The 19,938-nt window shown below is 44.9% G+C and overlaps 1 protein-coding gene across 1 annotated transcript in view; it reads right to left on the reverse strand.

Moving 5' to 3' along the window:
- Positions 1 to 16,514: 16,514 nt before the first annotated feature.
- Positions 16,515 to 19,938, reverse strand: part of tmem178a (transmembrane protein 178a) — a gene marked incomplete at both ends in the record, with an annotated part of 38,349 nt that continues 34,925 nt past the window's right edge. The window contains one exon of the mRNA XM_083636326.1: positions 16,515 to 16,756. Coding sequence (XP_083492452.1) covers positions 16,515 to 16,756 — 242 coding nt within the window. The remainder of the gene's footprint in view (positions 16,757 to 19,938) is intronic.

The raw sequence follows: 19,938 nt of genomic DNA on the forward strand, positions 1-19,938 counted from the left end.
GGGAGACTTCCATTCCTTCAGAATTAGTTATTTTGCAACAGTTGTCCCCAATGTCACAGATTGTTGCACAGCATGTAGTGAAGTTCAAAGAGGACTCCGAGCAGCCGAAGATGGCGAGTTCTGCCTCCGGCTGAAAGGTTATTTCATAGGCCTTAGAGTACCAGTCAAATATTTTGGCCCAGAATCCCGCCAGTGAAGGGCAGAACCAGAAAGCATGAGACAGAGTGCCCTCTGATGGGAAATGTAGTCTTAATGTGGAGAAACACCAGAACTTACAAGACAGGGAGATTGGAGCTGGACAAACAGCTCCACCGGGCTCTCACTGGTGTACAGTCATTAGTACAAGGACGTGTGTTTTCATTTCAGGCAGCCAATCATGGGAGAACGTCTGATACCTGCTGAAACCTGCCATATCTGTCGTGCTTGAAACCACCAGGTGGCACTGTGGCTACATGTGACATCAACACTGTAAATTACCTACAGAAATCAATAACATAATGATGATGGCACCAGTTGAGACGTTGCCGGAAGGACACTGACTGCACTCTGAAGGAGGAGGTGTCATCTTCAACAAATTGCTGCTGTCATGGGAAAACCTCCTAAGTAACAGTTGTCTTTATTTTCCTGGTAAGCTTCAGATGGACGTTGCCCTGCTGCTCTGTGGGCTGAAGACAGTGTTTTCAGAGTCCTGGGCACATTTTCACCACTAGACTTGGACTTGATCATTCATGCATTCAGACTCTGAAGTTGGAGACGGGGATTTGAACTTGTTTATTGATAAAGACTGTTTTTTTTTTGTTCATTTTTTTGTAATAGGCCCCAATAATTTGGCATAAGACTTGACTCAAACTCGACCCGGACTCTTCTTTGGTGAGTTGGGCTCAGATTTGAACACTTGGTACCCGAGACTGGACTTGGACTCGAGATATAGTGACTTGACTGCAAGACTGGCTGAAGGTGAAGCTCTTTAAACCCGTCACCCTTATGCCAACTGAAACAGGTGAAAAGTGACCCCACCTTGATGTCACAAAACTCTAGTGACCCCACTTTAATGTCACAAAACTCGAGCGACCCCACTTTGACGTCACAAAACTGTAGTGACCCCACTTTAATGTCACAAAACTCTAGTGACCCCACTTTAATGTCACAAAACTCTAGTGACCCCACTTTAATGTCACAAAACTCGAGCGACCCCACTTTGACGTCACAAAACTGTAGTGACCCCACTTTAATGTCACAAAACTCTAGTGACCCCACTTTAATGTCACAAAACTCTAGTGACCCCACTTTAATGTCACAAAACTCGAGCGACCCCACTTTGACGTCACAAAACTGTAGTGACCCCACTTTAATGTCACAAAACTCTAGTGACCCCACTTTAATGTCACAAAACTCTAGTGACCCCACTTTAATGTCACAAAACTCTAGTGACCCCACTTTAATGTCACAAAACTCTAGTGACCCCACTTTAATGTCACAAAACTCTAGTGACCCCACTTTAATGTCACAAAACTGTAGTGAGCCCACTTTAATGTCACAAAACTCTAGTGACCCCACTTTAATGTCACAAAACTCTAGTGACCCCACTTTGACGTCACATAACTGTAGTGACCCCACTTTAACATCCCAAAACTCTAGTGACCCCACTTTAATGTCACAAAACTCTAGCGACCCCACTTTGACGTCACAAAACTGTAATGACCCCACTTTGACGTCACAAAACTCCAGTGACCCCACTTTGATGTCACAAAACTCTAGCGACCCCACTTTGACGTCACAAAACTCTAGTGACCCCACTTTGATGTCACAAAACTCTAGCGACCCCACTTTGACGTCACAAAACTCTAGTGACCCCACTTTGATGTCACAAAACTCTAGTGACCCCACTTTGACGTCACAAAACTCTAGTGACCCCACTTTGATGTCACAAAACTGTAGTGACCCCACTTTGATGTCACAAAACTCTAGTGACCCCACTTTGACGTCACAAAACTCTAGTGACCCCACTTTGATGTCACAAAACTCTAGTGACCCCACTTTGACGTCACAAAACTCTAGTGACCCCAACTCTAGTGACCCCACTTTGATGTCACAAAACTCTAGTGACCCCACGTTGATGTCACAAAACTCTAGTGACCCCACTTTGATGTCACAAAACTCTAGTGACCCCACTTTGATGTCACAAAACTCTAGTGACCCCACTTTGACATCACAAAACTCTAGTGACCCCACTTTGACGTCACAAAACTCTAGTGACCCCACTTTGACGTCACGAAACTCTAGTGACCCCACTCTGATGTCACGAAACTGTAGTGACCCCACTTTAATGTCACAAAACTCTAGTGACCCCACTTTGACGTCACAAAACTCTAGTGACCCCCCCACAGAAATGATGTCTTGGACTATTTTCAATAATGAAGACTATACTTAACAGCCAACGCCCAGTTCTCGTCATATCACAGTGCACGGCCCCTTGGTTGTATAACCCATTCATTGTTAGGCTCGCCCCCTTTCTCTGATGCTGTCTCCTCACCCATTCACAGTTCACCACACATGTGGCAATAACCAATCAGCCCAAGGTATTCCTCTCCAGCTGATCCCAATCACCTAATCAGCGTAGTATATCAGGGTCTGCGTTCCAATACCCATACTTGTACTTCTTTCTTGTAGTATGTACTGCCGCCGCCCTCACAAAGTATGGATTGTAGTGTGTAGCATGCATGCAAAATGCATACTATTGGGACACACTACATCTGTCGTCACGTGAGCTTCCTGAACTCCGATCTCTTGCTCACTTCCGCCGACATCCGCAGCGCCACATTTGAGTTTTTTTTTTTTTTTATTCAATAAACAAAGTCTGGCAATAACAAACAGTACATTATACAAAACATTCAGACTAAGCATTTAGAAAATTGGAACAGACAATCAAATAAACAAATTGCTGTTATATTGTAATGTATGTTGTTGTTTCTAATAAACTGATGTGATGATACTTACATGCAGTCTCATTCTTAACAGTATAATAACGTGCATATTTCTGTCAGTGTTTTTATCATAGTTATTGACGTGTTCACGGCGTCATGGAGGTGGGCGTGGATTATACACGCAGCTCAGTCAGTGCGACGTAACTCCAGTAGGTGGCGGTAATGCACAAAAAGTTGTTTGCCAACCGCCATAAAACATTAGAAGAAGAAGAACTTCCGCTGCGCAAAGGATTGTGGGGAAGTTTGGCTGGCGCAGCATGCATCGATGCATACTCCGAAATAGGAGCTGATGTAGTACAACATCCTGGTACTCTTGGCATACTGCATCTGACATACTATGTATTGGGACATACTAATTCTTTTTTTGCCTACTAAATAGTATGGAAGTATGGGTATTGGAACGGGGCCCCTGTCTCTGTTTGCTATGTGCTGTGTATGTGCCATGTGTCATTCTCAGTTGCTGATCATCATCGCTGAACCAGTTGTTTTCGCCCCACCTCCTCCCCTGACCACCACCATTGTCATGACTCCTGATTGAAGAATTCCCTATGGGGGATTTCCTATCCTATTCTTCACTGACGACGCCCTCTCATCATCTCAGGAGAGCGTCATCATATCATGGAGTCATACGCCAAAATTAATTTGTTGTATCATTAAAGCTTGTTATACTTTCTACTAGTCTCTCATTATTGAACTGGAGTTGGTCCCCGGGCGCTGCACCGAGGCTGCCCACTGCTCCCAGTTCTAGGAAGGTTCCTAGTAGAGGATGGGTCAAATGCAGAGGATGAATTTCCCCATGGGGATAAATAAAGGATAACTTAACTAACTTAACTCAAATCCGTCAGCAGATAATTGTACGTTATTTTAAGCCACATATTGTCAAAAAGAAATGGTATCACTGTCCCTTGTTCCCGTTATTTTGTTGTTGAATGATTTTACTGGGTTAAGTATATCTTTGAGGTACAGGCGCAATTTAAAAAAAAATATTATTGCTTTTTACGTATCAATGTGTACAGACTCATCGATATCTTAGAAATAAAGATATTCTTAAAAATATATATATATCCAATTCATCAATAGGACACTAGGACACGTGTCACAGGGCAGAGAACTCCCTATTGTTTTGATTTATTTGTTTTGGTTTATTTCTATTAGATGTGTTCTTTATTTAATTATTTTTCATTAGATGTGTCCTTTATTATTAATTTAGATGTGGCATTTATATTGCATATTTGTTTTGCCTTAATACATTGTGTTTTAATTTGCATGTTTCAACTTGGTTTGTATTTGGCGTGTTTTTGGGGGTTTCTGCCTGGACTTGATTGCCGAAACCACAGACACCTGGGGCAGGGGAATGGACACGGGGGAGCCAATGGGTGAGCAGAGCGGGGGAGCGTTTCCCCTTTATCAGGTGGATGCAAGGGACTGGAGAGGAGAAAGCCACAGACAGACAGCCAGTAGCAGAGTGAGACAGCCACGTCCCCGCCAGCAGCCGACGGGGCCCAGCCATGTCCCCGCCACAGCGACCCAGGACAGCGACCCAGGACCCCGGCCGAGGAGGAGCAAGCAGCCGACACACTATAACCCAGGCCTGATTGCCATTTCTGGACGAGGCTGGAACCCCTCTAGCAGACCTTGGGAGTAGACCCAGGGGCAGGGACGGAAGCAGAACCCCCATTTTATTTTTTTTGGCCTACCCCTCCACATCCACCCGGTGTAGAGGAACCTAGACGTTCTACTCGAGCAAACAGAGGGCAATGTAATGGCTTGCTCTAGTGGTGCTTGCCTGACAACGCCACCTAGGTTTGTTTGAATAGAGCCTAGGAACTCTATAAAAAGGTGGACCCAAATGTACCAGGTAGGTTCTTTGTATACAAGGGAGAGCAGTGTAACTAGACCCAAGGACAGAGACGGAAACAGCTGTACCCAAAACAAATGCCTTTTATTTTCTACAATATAAATAGGTGTTAAAACCTGGGCATTTCAAACAAGGGGTAAAAATGGGGTTAGGGGCTTTAAAAGCCAACTAAAATACAGGGAGTAAAAATGGAATAAAAAGGTACAACTAAAAAGTCCAGATAGAGTCCCGTGTGTTCGATGGTCCCAGTTCAGCCGACGTGCCCCTCACTTCCGGCCGGGGTCCAGTCAGCCGCCCAACAGCGCCGCACCAACGTTCAGGCAATCCTTCACACAGCGCTCTGCCTCCCTCACGTCTCGGTTCCGCCGTCCACTCCCTCGGAGGTGGCCTCTATAAGAGAAAAGCGGGCGAGTACGTGTTGTCGCGGTCCCACAGCAGCAGCGCTATGATTCTATGATTGCAAATTAACGTAACTTGGTATTTCAGGAACTCCCGACTAGACCGACAATCACTACAACAATCGTGAGCTACTCACACTGCCCTGGACCAGGCTCCAGCCTCGTCCAGAAATGGCAATCAGGCCTGGGTTATAGTGTGTCGGCTGCTTGCTCCTCCTCGGCCGGGGTCCTGGGTCGCTGTTCTGGGTCGCTGTGGCGGGGACATGGCTGGGCCCCGTCGGCTGCTGGCGGGGACGTGGCTGTCTCCCTCTGCTACTGGCTGTCTGTCTGTGGCTTTCTCCTCTCCAGTCCCTTGCATCCACCTGATAAAGGGGAAACGCTCCCCCGCTCTGCTCACCCATTGGCTCCCCCGTGTCCATTCCCCTGCCCCAGGTGTCTGTGGTTTCGGCAATCAAGTCCAGGCAGAAACCCCCAAAAACACGCCAAATACAAACCAAGTTGAAACATGCAAATTAAAACACAATGTATTAAGGCAAAACAAATATGCAATATAAATGCCACATCTAAATTAATAATAAAGGACACATCTAATGAAAAATAATTAAATAAAGAACACATCTAATAGAAATAAACCAAAACAAATAAATCAAAACAATAGGGAGTTCTCTGCCCTGTGACATCCCCCCCTAGTTAAAGGGTGGCAGTCCCTGACACCTCAACTGTCATCCGGCCTATACCGGTTGGGGGGTTGCCCTCTGTTGGCTCGAGTGGAACATCTAGGTTCCTCTACACCGGGTGGATGTGGAGGGGTGGGCCAAAAAATAAAATGGGGATTCAGCTACAGGGGCAATACAGAGCTCCAGAGCATTCCTGTGTAGTGTCTTTTCGCAACCACCTTTCTCTGGTTGTACCTTATACCCAACACCAGTGCGACCCACCTGTTAAAGCACAACATAAGGTTCTGGGTTCCAGCCTGGGTGTAACTTACCCTGAATTTGTTCTTTCCATTCGCCATATTTAACATCACTGTCTGGGCCTTTAAACTTGGGCATCCAAGGTGCACCGGGGTAAACTGGCATCATCATTGTTCTAAGCCTTGGGTAAAAAACACTGCTCCCAACTCGTATCCTGCCGACAACGCCAAATGTAATGGCTTGCTCTAGTGGTGCTTGCCTGACAACGCCACCTAGGTTTGTTTGAATAGAGCCTAGGAACTCTATAAAAAGGTGGACCCAAATGTACCAGGTAGGTTCTTTGTATACAAGGGAGAGCAGTGTAACTAGACCCAAGGACAGAGACGGAAACAGCTGTACCCAAAACAAATGCCTTTTATTTTCTACAATATAAATAGGTGTTAAAACCTGGGCATTTCAAACAAGGGGTAAAAATGGGGTTAGGGGCTTTAAAAGCCAACTAAAATACAGGGAGTAAAAATGGAATAAAAAGGTACAACTAAAAAGTCCAGATAGAGTCCCGTGTGTTCGATGGTCCCAGTTCAGCCGACGTGCCCCTCACTTCCGGCCGGGGTCCAGTCAGCCGCCCAACAGCGCCGCACCAACGTTCAGGCAATCCTTCACACAGCGCTCTGCCTCCCTCACGTCTCGGTTCCGCCGTCCACTCCCTCGGAGGTGGCCTCTATAAGAGAAAAGCGGGCGAGTACGTGTTGTCGCGGTCCCACAGCAGCAGCGCTATGATTCTATGATTGCAAATTAACGTAACTTGGTATTTCAGGAACTCCCGACTAGACCGACAATCACTACAACAATCGTGAGCTACTCACACTGCCCTGGACCAGGCTCCAGCCTCGTCCAGAAATGGCAATCAGGCCTGGGTTATAGTGTGTCGGCTGCTTGCTCCTCCTCGGCCGGGGTCCTGGGTCGCTGTTCTGGGTCGCTGTGGCGGGGACATGGCTGGGCCCCGTCGGCTGCTGGCGGGGACGTGGCTGTCTCCCTCTGCTACTGGCTGTCTGTCTGTGGCTTTCTCCTCTCCAGTCCCTTGCATCCACCTGATAAAGGGGAAACGCTCCCCCGCTCTGCTCACCCATTGGCTCCCCCGTGTCCATTCCCCTGCCCCAGGTGTCTGTGGTTTCGGCAATCAAGTCCAGGCAGAAACCCCCAAAAACACGCCAAATACAAACCAAGTTGAAACATGCAAATTAAAACACAATGTATTAAGGCAAAACAAATATGCAATATAAATGCCACATCTAAATTAATAATAAAGGACACATCTAATGAAAAATAATTAAATAAAGAACACATCTAATAGAAATAAACCAAAACAAATAAATCAAAACAATAGGGAGTTCTCTGCCCTGTGACACACGCAAGGAGGCTGTCAGTAGGCTACAACTTGGTAGCAGCCTTCTCCAAAATAACTGAAGTCAGTGGGGGACAAGGTTCTCAAAGTGGGGTCCGTGGACCCCCGGGGGTCCTTGAGCGGGTTTCAGGGGGTCCCCAGCCAAAAGGCAAATAATCTATTTTCACTATAATGCCATCCTTATGTAACACAATGACTATAATGTATGACTATTATTGTCATGGGTGTCATAAACTTTCTGTAATAAAGAGTTCCAACACAAAAACAAGCAAAAAACAAAAGCAAGGTAGTAAAGCAGGTGTAACCAATAACATTAATGAGGGCCCTGACACTGGAACACCTAAATGGAATGGAACCATCATTAATGCTATTGGTTACCAGTGTTGGGGGTACTACGTTACAAAAGTAACATACAGGTAATATAGCAGTAACGTAACTTATTACCAATAGGATTTCAGTAATATTATACCAGTTAATATGTCAAGTAACGCAAGCTACAACTTGAAAGTGAGCTGCTGTCAGCTCCTCGTTAGGTTGCATTGCATATTATCATTTACATCATTTTGAATGTGTGCAAAGTGACAGCAGTAGAAAATACTGAACCAAAGAGAAAATCTAAATACCGTATGTATGCTATGAAAAAACATACTAAAAATACAATATAGAGTACAATAGTACAAAAATATCAAGATATATGCAAAATTAGGCACAAATGAGAGAATAATGGAAAATGGAGTAAACAAATAAATATATGATGAATGATTGAGAAGAGAATCACTCTGTCATTTATATACTTTATTTACAGCTTTACATCACAATGCCAACAGCTAGAAACTGCAGCCTCCAACAGGGGTACCAGCCAGGGGGCGTCAGAGGGTACCAGCCAGGGGGCATCAGAGGGTGTATATATATGTGAACATTTGTTTAGGAATCAATAAGCAGAATTGAAATAGGAAAGTTTTCTTTTTCGATTCCTCTGGAGTTCCGATTCCTTTCCAAAGGAACTGAAACTCCAGTTTGAATCAGAATTTAATTGGAATTGGTTCTCGAGGCCCAACCCTAGTATCAGAGTCCTGGGCACATTTTCACCACTAGACTTGGACTTGATCATTCATGCATTCAGACTCTGAAGTTGGAGACGGGGATTTGAACTTGTTTATTGATAAAGACTGTTTTTTTTTTGTTCATTTTTTTGTAATAGGCCCCAATAATTTGGCATAAGACTTGACTCAAACTCGACCCGGACTCTTCTTTGGTGAGTTGGGCTCAGATTTGAACACTTGGTACCCGAGACTGGACTTGGACTCGAGATATAGTGACTTGACTGCAAGACTGGCTGAAGGTGAAGCTCTTTAAACCCGTCACCCTTATGCCAACTGAAACAGGTGAAAAGTGACCCCACCTTGATGTCACAAAACTCTAGTGACCCCACTTTAATGTCACAAAACTCGAGCGACCCCACTTTGATGTCACAAAACTGTAGTGACCCCACTTTAATGTCACAAAACTCTAGTGACCCCACTTTAATGTCACAAAACTCTAGTGACCCCACTTTAATGTCACAAAACTCTAGTGACCCCACTTTAATGTCACAAAACTCTAGTGACCCCACTTTAATGTCACAAAACTCTAGTGACCCCACTTTAATGTCACAAAACTGTAGTGAGCCCACTTTAATGTCACAAAACTCTAGTGACCCCACTTTAATGTCACAAAACTCTAGTGACCCCACTTTGACGTCACATAACTGTAGTGACCCCACTTTAACATCCCAAAACTCTAGTGACCCCACTTTAATGTCACAAAACTCTAGCGACCCCACTTTGACGTCACAAAACTGTAATGACCCCACTTTGACGTCACAAAACTCCAGTGACCCCACTTTGATGTCACAAAACTCTAGCGACCCCACTTTGACGTCACAAAACTCTAGTGACCCCACTTTGATGTCACAAAACTCTAGCGACCCCACTTTGACGTCACAAAACTCTAGTGACCCCACTTTGATGTCACAAAACTCTAGTGACCCCACTTTGACGTCACAAAACTCTAGTGACCCCACTTTGATGTCACAAAACTGTAGTGACCCCACTTTGATGTCACAAAACTCTAGTGACCCCACTTTGACGTCACAAAACTCTAGTGACCCCACTTTGATGTCACAAAACTCTAGTGACCCCACTTTGACGTCACAAAACTCTAGTGACCCCAACTCTAGTGACCCCACTTTGATGTCACAAAACTCTAGTGACCCCACGTTGATGTCACAAAACTCTAGTGACCCCACTTTGATGTCACAAAACTCTAGTGACCCCACTTTGATGTCACAAAACTCTAGTGACCCCACTTTGACATCACAAAACTCTAGTGACCCCACTTTGACGTCACAAAACTCTAGTGACCCCACTTTGACGTCACGAAACTCTAGTGACCCCACTCTGATGTCACGAAACTGTAGTGACCCCACTTTAATGTCACAAAACTCTAGTGACCCCACTTTGACGTCACAAAACTCTAGTGACCCCCCCACAGAAATGATGTCTTGGACTATTTTCAATAATGAAGACTATACTTAACAGCCAACGCCCAGTTCTCGTCATATCACAGTGCACGGCCCCTTGGTTGTATAACCCATTCATTGTTAGGCTCGCCCCCTTTCTCTGATGCTGTCTCCTCACCCATTCACAGTTCACCACACATGTGGCAATAACCAATCAGCCCAAGGTATTCCTCTCCAGCTGATCCCAATCACCTAATCAGCGTAGTATATCAGGGTCTGCGTTCCAATACCCATACTTGTACTTCTTTCTTGTAGTATGTACTGCCGCCGCCCTCACAAAGTATGGATTGTAGTGTGTAGCATGCATGCAAAATGCATACTATTGGGACACACTACATCTGTCGTCACGTGAGCTTCCTGAACTCCGATCTCTTGCTCACTTCCGCCGACATCCGCAGCGCCACATTTGAGTTTTTTTTTTTTTTTATTCAATAAACAAAGTCTGGCAATAACAAACAGTACATTATACAAAACATTCAGACTAAGCATTTAGAAAATTGGAACAGACAATCAAATAAACAAATTGCTGTTATATTGTAATGTATGTTGTTGTTTCTAATAAACTGATGTGATGATACTTACATGCAGTCTCATTCTTAACAGTATAATAACGTGCATATTTCTGTCAGTGTTTTTATCATAGTTATTGACGTGTTCACGGCGTCATGGAGGTGGGCGTGGATTATACACGCAGCTCAGTCAGTGCGACGTAACTCCAGTAGGTGGCGGTAATGCACAAAAAGTTGTTTGCCAACCGCCATAAAACATTAGAAGAAGAAGAACTTCCGCTGCGCAAAGGATTGTGGGGAAGTTTGGCTGGCGCAGCATGCATCGATGCATACTCCGAAATAGGAGCTGATGTAGTACAACATCCTGGTACTCTTGGCATACTGCATCTGACATACTATGTATTGGGACATACTAATTCTTTTTTTGCCTACTAAATAGTATGGAAGTATGGGTATTGGAACGGGGCCCCTGTCTCTGTTTGCTATGTGCTGTGTATGTGCCATGTGTCATTCTCAGTTGCTGATCATCATCGCTGAACCAGTTGTTTTCGCCCCACCTCCTCCCCTGACCACCACCATTGTCATGACTCCTGATTGAAGAATTCCCTATGGGGGATTTCCTATCCTATTCTTCACTGACGACGCCCTCTCATCATCTCAGGAGAGCGTCATCATATCATGGAGTCATACGCCAAAATTAATTTGTTGTATCATTAAAGCTTGTTATACTTTCTACTAGTCTCTCATTATTGAACTGGAGTTGGTCCCCGGGCGCTGCACCGAGGCTGCCCACTGCTCCCAGTTCTAGGAAGGTTCCTAGTAGAGGATGGGTCAAATGCAGAGGATGAATTTCCCCATGGGGATAAATAAAGGATAACTTAACTAACTTAACTCAAATCCGTCAGCAGATAATTGTACGTTATTTTAAGCCACATATTGTCAAAAAGAAATGGTATCACTGTCCCTTGTTCCCGTTATTTTGTTGTTGAATGATTTTACTGGGTTAAGTATATCTTTGAGGTACAGGCGCAATTTAAAAAAAAATATTATTGCTTTTTACGTATCAATGTGTACAGACTCATCGATATCTTAGAAATAAAGATATTCTTAAATATATATATATATCCAATTCATCAATAGGACACTAGGACACGCAAGGAGGCTGTCAGTAGGCTACAACTTGGTAGCAGCCTTCTCCAAAATAACTGAAGTCAGTGGGGGACAAGGTTCTCAAAGTGGGGTCCGTGGACCCCCGGGGGTCCTTGAGCGGGTTTCAGGGGGTCCCCAGCCAAAAGGCAAATAATCTATTTTCACTATAATGCCATCCTTATGTAACACAATGACTATAATGTATGACTATTATTGTCATGGGTGTCATAAACTTTCTGTAATAAAGAGTTCCAACACAAAAACAAGCAAAAAACAAAAGCAAGGTAGTAAAGCAGGTGTAACCAATAACATTAATGAGGGCCCTGACACTGGAACACCTAAATGGAATGGAACCATCATTAATGCTATTGGTTACCAGTGTTGGGGGTACTACGTTACAAAAGTAACATACAGGTAATATAGCAGTAACGTAACTTATTACCAATAGGATTTCAGTAATATTATACCAGTTAATATGTCAAGTAACGCAAGCTACAACTTGAAAGTGAGCTGCTGTCAGCTCCTCGTTAGGTTGCATTGCATATTATCATTTACATCATTTTGAATGTGTGCAAAGTGACAGCAGTAGAAAATACTGAACCAAAGAGAAAATCTAAATACCGTATGTATGCTATGAAAAAACATACTAAAAATACAATAGAGTACAATAGTACAAAAATATCAAGATATATGCAAAATTAGGCACAAATGAGAGAATAATGGAAAATGGAGTAAACAAATAAATATATGATGAATGATTGAGAAGAGAATCACTCTGTCATTTATATACTTTATTTACAGCTTTACATCACAATGCCAACAGCTAGAAACTGCAGCCTCCAACAGGGGTACCAGCCAGGGGGCGTCAGAGGGTACCAGCCAGGGGGCATCAGAGGGTGTATATATATGTGAACATTTGTTTAGGAATCAATAAGCAGAATTGAAATAGGAAAGTTTTCTTTTTCGATTCCTCTGGAGTTCCGATTCCTTTCCAAAGGAACTGAAACTCCAGTTTGAATCAGAATTTAATTGGAATTGGTTCTCGAGGCCCAACCCTAGTATCAAGGCCAGGGGTTACAAGGGTGTATCGGAGGGGAAACCATTGAGTACCACAAGGTATCAGAGGGGGTATCATGGGGTACCAGAGTATCAGGGGGTACCAGAGGGTATCAGAGAGTAGCAGGGGGTACCAGAGGGTATCAGGGGGTACCAGAGGGTATCAGAGAGTATCAGAGGGGATCAGGGGGTATCAGAGGGTATCAGGAAGTATCAGGGCGTATTAGAGTATCAGAGGGTATCAGGGGTACCAGAGGGTATCAGGAAGTATCAGGGCATATTAGAGTATCAGAGGGTATCAGGGGTACCAGGGGATACTAGAGGCCATCAGGGGTATCAGAGAGTATCAGGGGGTATCAGAGAGTATCAGGGGGTATGGAGGTGGCATCCAGCCTGCTGCAGGCTACAGACTGAGCACAATACAACTGAAGAGTTTTTCTGAATCGAAGCTAAAGTCCTGAATTCAGTCAATATTTAAAAGCACCAAGCAGCACTCGACTCATAACATGTCAACTTCACAACGGTTTCACCTGGGAAGTCCTAGACCTCACCAGACATCTTCTCAACGGTTTCACCTGGGAAGACCTAGACCTCACCAGACACCTTCTCAATGGTTTCACCTGGGAAGACCTAGACCTCACCAGACATCTTCTCAAACTGTCGCAGACTCCCAGCCAGCCAGAGGTTAGCCCAGAGCAGGGCTTCAAATGATGGCTGGTTAGCTTGCTGCAGTCTGGTGATGGTTTCCCAGCTGGTGTATTTTAGGGTAAGCAGGGTCAGGCAGGGGTCAGACAGTGGCTGGTATCTACTGTTTCGTCTGGTTGTGACGGAGTGTTTGGTTGGTGCAGGACTCCAGGCTTCTTCAGCCAGACATGCTGTGGGGGATGTCCTCGGAGTGCGAGCACACTACTTCAGCTTGTTGGTTACATTTAGGGGTGGGACGATATGAACATGTCACGTCGCAATTATCCTGCCCAAAATAATCGTGATTAACGATATCACGATAATCATCAAAATATGCTTAAAACTCTTAATATGGCACTAAAACATACTGGAATCACTTTACCTTACATTTTGTTAAACAAATATTGGAGCTGTCGGCAGGTTCTGCAGGTGGGAACCTCGTCTTTCTGTGGTTTCTTATTTTTGAGCACATAATATTTCCACATAACCGTCGTCAGCCATGTTGACGACGGTTAACTGTGGCAAATGGCAATTCAATGTAAAACAGGAAATCAATAGGACTGTGACCTGTTAGGGAGCTAAGTTAGCTCGCAGCTTTTTCAAGTCACGCGTGACGATATTCATTCTCACGTGACGATATTCACGATTATACGAGTAATGGAAATTCAACACGATACAATTATCTTGAGCATTTATTATCGCGATAGATGATAATGTCTTATATTGTCCCACACCTAGTTACATTTCAGGGTGGACCTCAGTCGCTGGCTCAGCTAGCAGGCCTATGGCTGAATGCATTCACACACAGACTCCTGGCTCTTTAAATCGAAAAACACAAACTCCTAAATAACACTGGTTTGATTCAGTCACAATATTCTCTTATAAAAGACTATCATTTTATATACACACCTGTGTCTGATAGTTGAGTCTGTGCGGTTTCTGGTTGGACGGCCTCTCTGATCCAAAGCTACAGAACAGAGATCATCTAAAACACTGACATGATTGGATACTGAAATATGATGTCATAATGAGGAATGCAGCGTACACGTAACACTGGTGGAATAATACACCACAGCCCAACTATCCCTGTTGCTGATGTTTTGGTTCGTTTGCTGTCAGTTCTTTTCTTTCCTTTTTATGAAGCGACATTTACACAACAAACAACTTGTCTTCCTGTAAGTCCTAATTGACCTATAACGTTTAGATGTTTAGATGGAGACAGTGTTGGTGTTTCTTCTGACTGACACTGCTCTACTTCTCTTTTAAGGTGCGTTCAGACCAAACGCCATTTGGCAAATTTGCACGTTGCGATTACATACAAAGTCGATGCAAACGCGTGAGCAGATGCCATTTCGCCATAGGTGACGTGAATGAGGCGGGTGACACCGCACAACTTATGCAGGATTCACCTCGGCCGCTATTCACTCGAACTGTAGTTTTTCAACTTGAACAGGGAATCCGTGCTGTCAAATTCGAGCAAGTATCGTTTGGTGTGAACACACAGTTAGGACTTACTGGATAATCTGATATTTCTGTTCGAAATGGGTCAAACCATCAGAACAGAGGAGGGGAGGGGGGGGGGGGGTCACATATGATACAATCTGGGAAGCCAGAGTCCATCAGTCTGATGACTAATGAGACTCTGGGACAGACCGACGATATTTCGGGGTTCCCGGTGTTGAGCAGACGTCCACACCAAGACTTCCTCTTCCATCGTTGTTTACAGTCTGACTCCCTCCATCTGTTCATGGAGCTATAAAGTTTATATTCATATTTATATTATATATATTATATATATTTATTTATATTATATTTATATTATATAAAGTTTATATTAGCCGAAATGTTGTCTGGACCTAAAACACCTACAATCTATCAACTCCATTCTCACGTTAATCGGACTGTAAACAATAACCCGCAACGCATGAAAGTAGAGGTCTTGGTGCGGACATCCATCCGCTCAACACTGGAAACCCGGAAACAGACGGACAGACTCTGGGTGCCCAGATCGCATATGATCAGGTTGAAAGATGGCATAAAAGATGAGTCATGGAAGAAAAGTACTTGGTTCTGTCTGAAGTTGTTGGCTACAAAATATTGATGCTTCGCTGCGTGCGTGTAACTGAACACATCATTAACAGCAGTACAGTGTATAACACTCAACAGAGATGCGCCGTGCAGAAACACCTGTCGTCCGCCTCACCAAGTCTCTGTGTCTCCAACAGTCTGCCTCGCCAAGTCTCTGTGTCCCACACCGAGTCTGCCTCACCAAGTCTCTGTGTCCCACACCGAGTCTGCCTCACCAAGTCTCTGTGTCCCACACCGAGTCTGCCTTGCCAAGTCTCTGTGTCTCACACCGAGTCTGCCTCACCAAGTCTCTGTGTCTCACACCGAGTCTGCCTCACCAAGTCTCTGTGTCTCACACCGAGTCCGCCTCGCCAAGTCTCTGTGTCCCACACCGAGTCCGCCTCGCCAAGAGCCCTCTGGTATCACCACACCCATCCACCAAAAGCTGTCCTGGGCTTCCGAGCGCTACATGGTCAACCCCATTAAGATGGTAAGAGTTGCGTCATCTCCATTTTTTACCTCACAAAAGTTCCCGGAAGTAAAGTTCTGGATGAAGCAGTGCTGTAGAGTTGCAGCAGAATGGACCGTTTGTGATGTATTTTGAAAGGGTCAGAGACGTTTAAAGAATTCGATTGTATATTATCAGCTTTATTTTATGCATTCAAACACGTACTTCCTGGAACTATCCTTGGAACTACTGTAGCTAGAATGGAGCTCATAGCTACGCGAGTCACGTGACGATAAAAGCATTTTGGACTTCCGTTGGCGCGACTCTCTCTTCAATGGCTCCGGTCCGAGGCTGCCGAGCGCTACGCGGTCGACCCCTTGTCCTCTTGGTGGGGGCGTTTGACTGTCCGCTTCAGGGCAGATGACTCGCGGGCGGTCTTGGAGTGCAGGCAGGGTCTTGGTGGGGGCGTTTGACTGTCCGCTTCAGACAGACGACTCGCGGGCGGTCTTGGAGCGCAGGGCTCGAGCTCGGCTGAGGAAGGGGTAGGTGGTGCCCAGGCAGCCGGAGGTCACGGCCAGGCCCAGGCTGGCCCAGGCCAGGCTTAGGGACCAGCCGTAGCCATGGTCCACGTCGCCCGGCAAACCGTAGATGAAAGGCGGCTTGCGGGAGAGGTCGTAGGTCACGCTGGCCGCGTACGTGCACAGGGAGATGGTGCAGAAGATCCCTGTAGGGGGCAGACAGAGGCACGGCTCACTCACCAGCAGTGTTGGGCAGTAAAGTAATTGTAAGTAGTGAGTAACTGTTAGTGTAATTGTATTACTTTCCCAGTAACTAGTAATGTAAGGGATTACAATTTCCAAAACAGTTATTCTGTTACAGTTAATAATCCAAGTAACGTCAAGCTACTGCTTTACTTTCTCCAGCGGTAGCACAGCGCTAAAACAAAGTGTGGAGATGGGTCTGGCTGTGTGAGACTACTGTAGCTACTGTGTGTGTGTACTGTGTGTAGCTACAGTAGCTACTGTGTGTGTGTACTGTGTGTAGCTACGGTAGCTACTGTGTGTGTGTACTGTGTGTAGCTACAGTAGCTACTGTGTGTGTGTACTGTGTGTAGCTACGGTAGCTACTGTGTGTGTGTACTGTGTGTAGCTACAGTAGCTACTGTGTGTGTGTACTGTGTGTAGCTACGGTAGCTACTGTGTGTGTGTACTGTGTGTAGCTACAGTAGCTACTGTGTGTGTGTACTGTGTGTAGCTACAGTAGCTACTGTGTGTGTGTACTGTGTGTAGCTACGGTAGCTAATGTGTTGCCAGAAATGGAGCACTGCGGTAGTTCAGGCAGGCCACGAATGTCAAGCCCAGCTTAAACCCAGCCCACAGCTGATTAGGAGCTGATCTCAAACCCAGCTGACTGCTTAGCTGACGCATTCAATTGGCTCAACTCAAACAGGGCACCCTCTTTAATTCTGCTCCAGTCTGCTGCCTAAGATGGCTGCTTCATCTGCAAGCTGTTTGCAACCCAGCTCCTCCTTTCATGCTGTGTCTGACTTAAACAATGTCATTTCTGTTGTCATTGTTGCTGCTAAAGTGGTCCTGACTGAACGCCATTAGTTTTCGTCCTGGTGGCAAATAAATAAAAAGTATGCAGTTTGGTTGATTGGTGACTCTTCCTGTGAGGTTAATTATTGTTCCAATTAAGTCGATTCAGTTCTAAAAGGAGCTGGCTAAACAGGTTGTATGTCACTTTTTCAAAAGGGGGGTAGTGAAAGTAATATAGTAATGTAACGAGTTACGTAACTAATTACAAGTAATAATAACAAGGTGGAGAAAAAATAAAGTAGCGTCGCCCGTTTGACTGGCGATTACGTGACAATGCATCCCAGTCTGTGATCCCAGGTGATGTTTGCAGAGTAACAGCGATTCCTAACTGGACGTGATGCGAACAAGCCAACATCAGATTGTTTCAGTTTTTCCAAACGAAGCTGTACTAAGCTAACCTGCTCCGCGGGGCAGCGAACAGGCGCGTCGCTCGATTGAAAAATCGTCCTAGTCCCGTGAAGCTTCGCTCACAACTCCACCTTCAACACAGGAGCATTTTTGGATGCCAGGGTTGTGCTGCTTCCCAGTATTGAACATCCCTTGTAGGATATCCGGACAAGTATTCACGCTCCGTAAGTAACGTAAAGTAACGAGTAAAGTAACGAGTAAAGTAACGAGTAATGTGTAACACGTTACTTTTTTGAGTAACGACCCCCAACACTGGCAGTCAGCCGTAAAAGGCGCATTCTGAGCAAGGAAAAAATCGTCTCCTGGTTGTATCGATGGTGAAGCTCTGATCACGTATATATCGTATCGTATCAGCAGAGAAAGAGACTCCTCTGCTCTGCTCTGCTCTGGTGATGTGGATTTCCCTCTGGAGGAGAAGTGCTCCTGCAGCAGTTTGTGTGCGTCTGCTTCTGTCTGACTTTCTGCCTCCTGGCACTTTCACCCTGCACTCAGCTGCACAGGCTCAGAGACACAGCAGCTTTCTTAATGCAGTGATCAGCACATAGAGATATCAGGCCCTATCTGACGCCTGGCGCAACGGCAAGGGCAGTCATTACTAGTTTCTAGCACTCCGAGTCTCCCTTTTTTTTTCTTTTAATTACCAATGGGTCAGTACATCAAAGTGTTTCAGCGACCCAGTGGTCATCAAAAAAAGAAGAGACAAGGCTATAGGTGGAAACCTACAGTAGCATGGCCAGCGTGGAAATGCGTTGACGATGCCTGTTGGTTGTAGCAGGCAGCAGCGACATTGTTAAAGTGGAGGGCTGTCGGTGGAAAAAGTATGAAGGATATAATGGAAAATCAGTATGGTAAGAAAGCCCTAGAAAATAATAATTTAATGATGTAGTTGCATTTAATAAAACATTTTATTATAATACATTCATGTGTGTGTGTGTGTGTGTGTGTGTATGTGTGTGTATTTATTGTGAAATTCTAAAAGATGTGTATTTGTCGCATTAAAAGGACTCCACCCCTCTGTATTCACCTTATTCTTTGCCCATACAAGGACGCTTCTGCATGACGTCATTTCGTAATCGTCTTTCTGGTTTTAGACACGGAAGTAGATGACGCCTCACGTAGTCATTTAGACTTGCCAAAAAGCTGTTTTCAAGCAAAAAAAACCCCAAACTGTTTTAAAGTTTTAATATTTTTCGGGTGAGAACGTAATGTATATGTGACCAGTTTATCAGAATAACACCTATTGGAAATCTTTAACGAGCAGCGAGGACCGGGAGCACTGGCTGTGCTGACACCGGTCGGACAGCTATGTGTCAAACACTGCTGTTGTAGCTACTGGCAGTGAGAAAACACTGTCGACGTGCTTTTGTAACTAACGTTAAATGCCGACCCGTTTACAGCCATCGGCTCCTCGCAGCAGTAAAGCTATGAACATGTAACTGAAGTTGGCCGCAGTGTAGCTTAATTCTGAATGTTGCCTAACTTCATTCATTATTATAGTGACGTTTTGTTTTGAAATTGGCCGCCAATTGGCCGTTCATGGCCACCAACTAGCGGAACCGGAAGAACAAATACAATTGCGAGTAACGCGGAAGAGAGAAAAAGTGGGCGTGGTGAATAAGGTGAATAGCCTCATGGTGCCTTTTCAACTTCTATTGTTCTAATTACATCTCTCCCAGTTAGCAGTATCCCAAAGTCATAAGTTCATGATGAAATAGCTATGCTGCAGTGCGGGCTTTAAAAAAAAAACAGAATAAGTTTTGAGCAGCACAGTCCACACATGCTGTGTGCTGTGGTTTGGTGAAGTTTGGACGAAATTAGAAGGCGAAATAGCGATTTCTGTGAAATAGGCCCCACCCACAACACTTTGCAAGTCGATTATATCGCAATGATGAGGTGTTTC

This window comes from Poromitra crassiceps (genome assembly GCF_964638095.1).
Source record: "Poromitra crassiceps genome assembly, chromosome: 4".
NCBI classification, from domain to species: Eukaryota; Metazoa; Chordata; class Actinopteri; order Beryciformes; family Melamphaidae; genus Poromitra; species Poromitra crassiceps.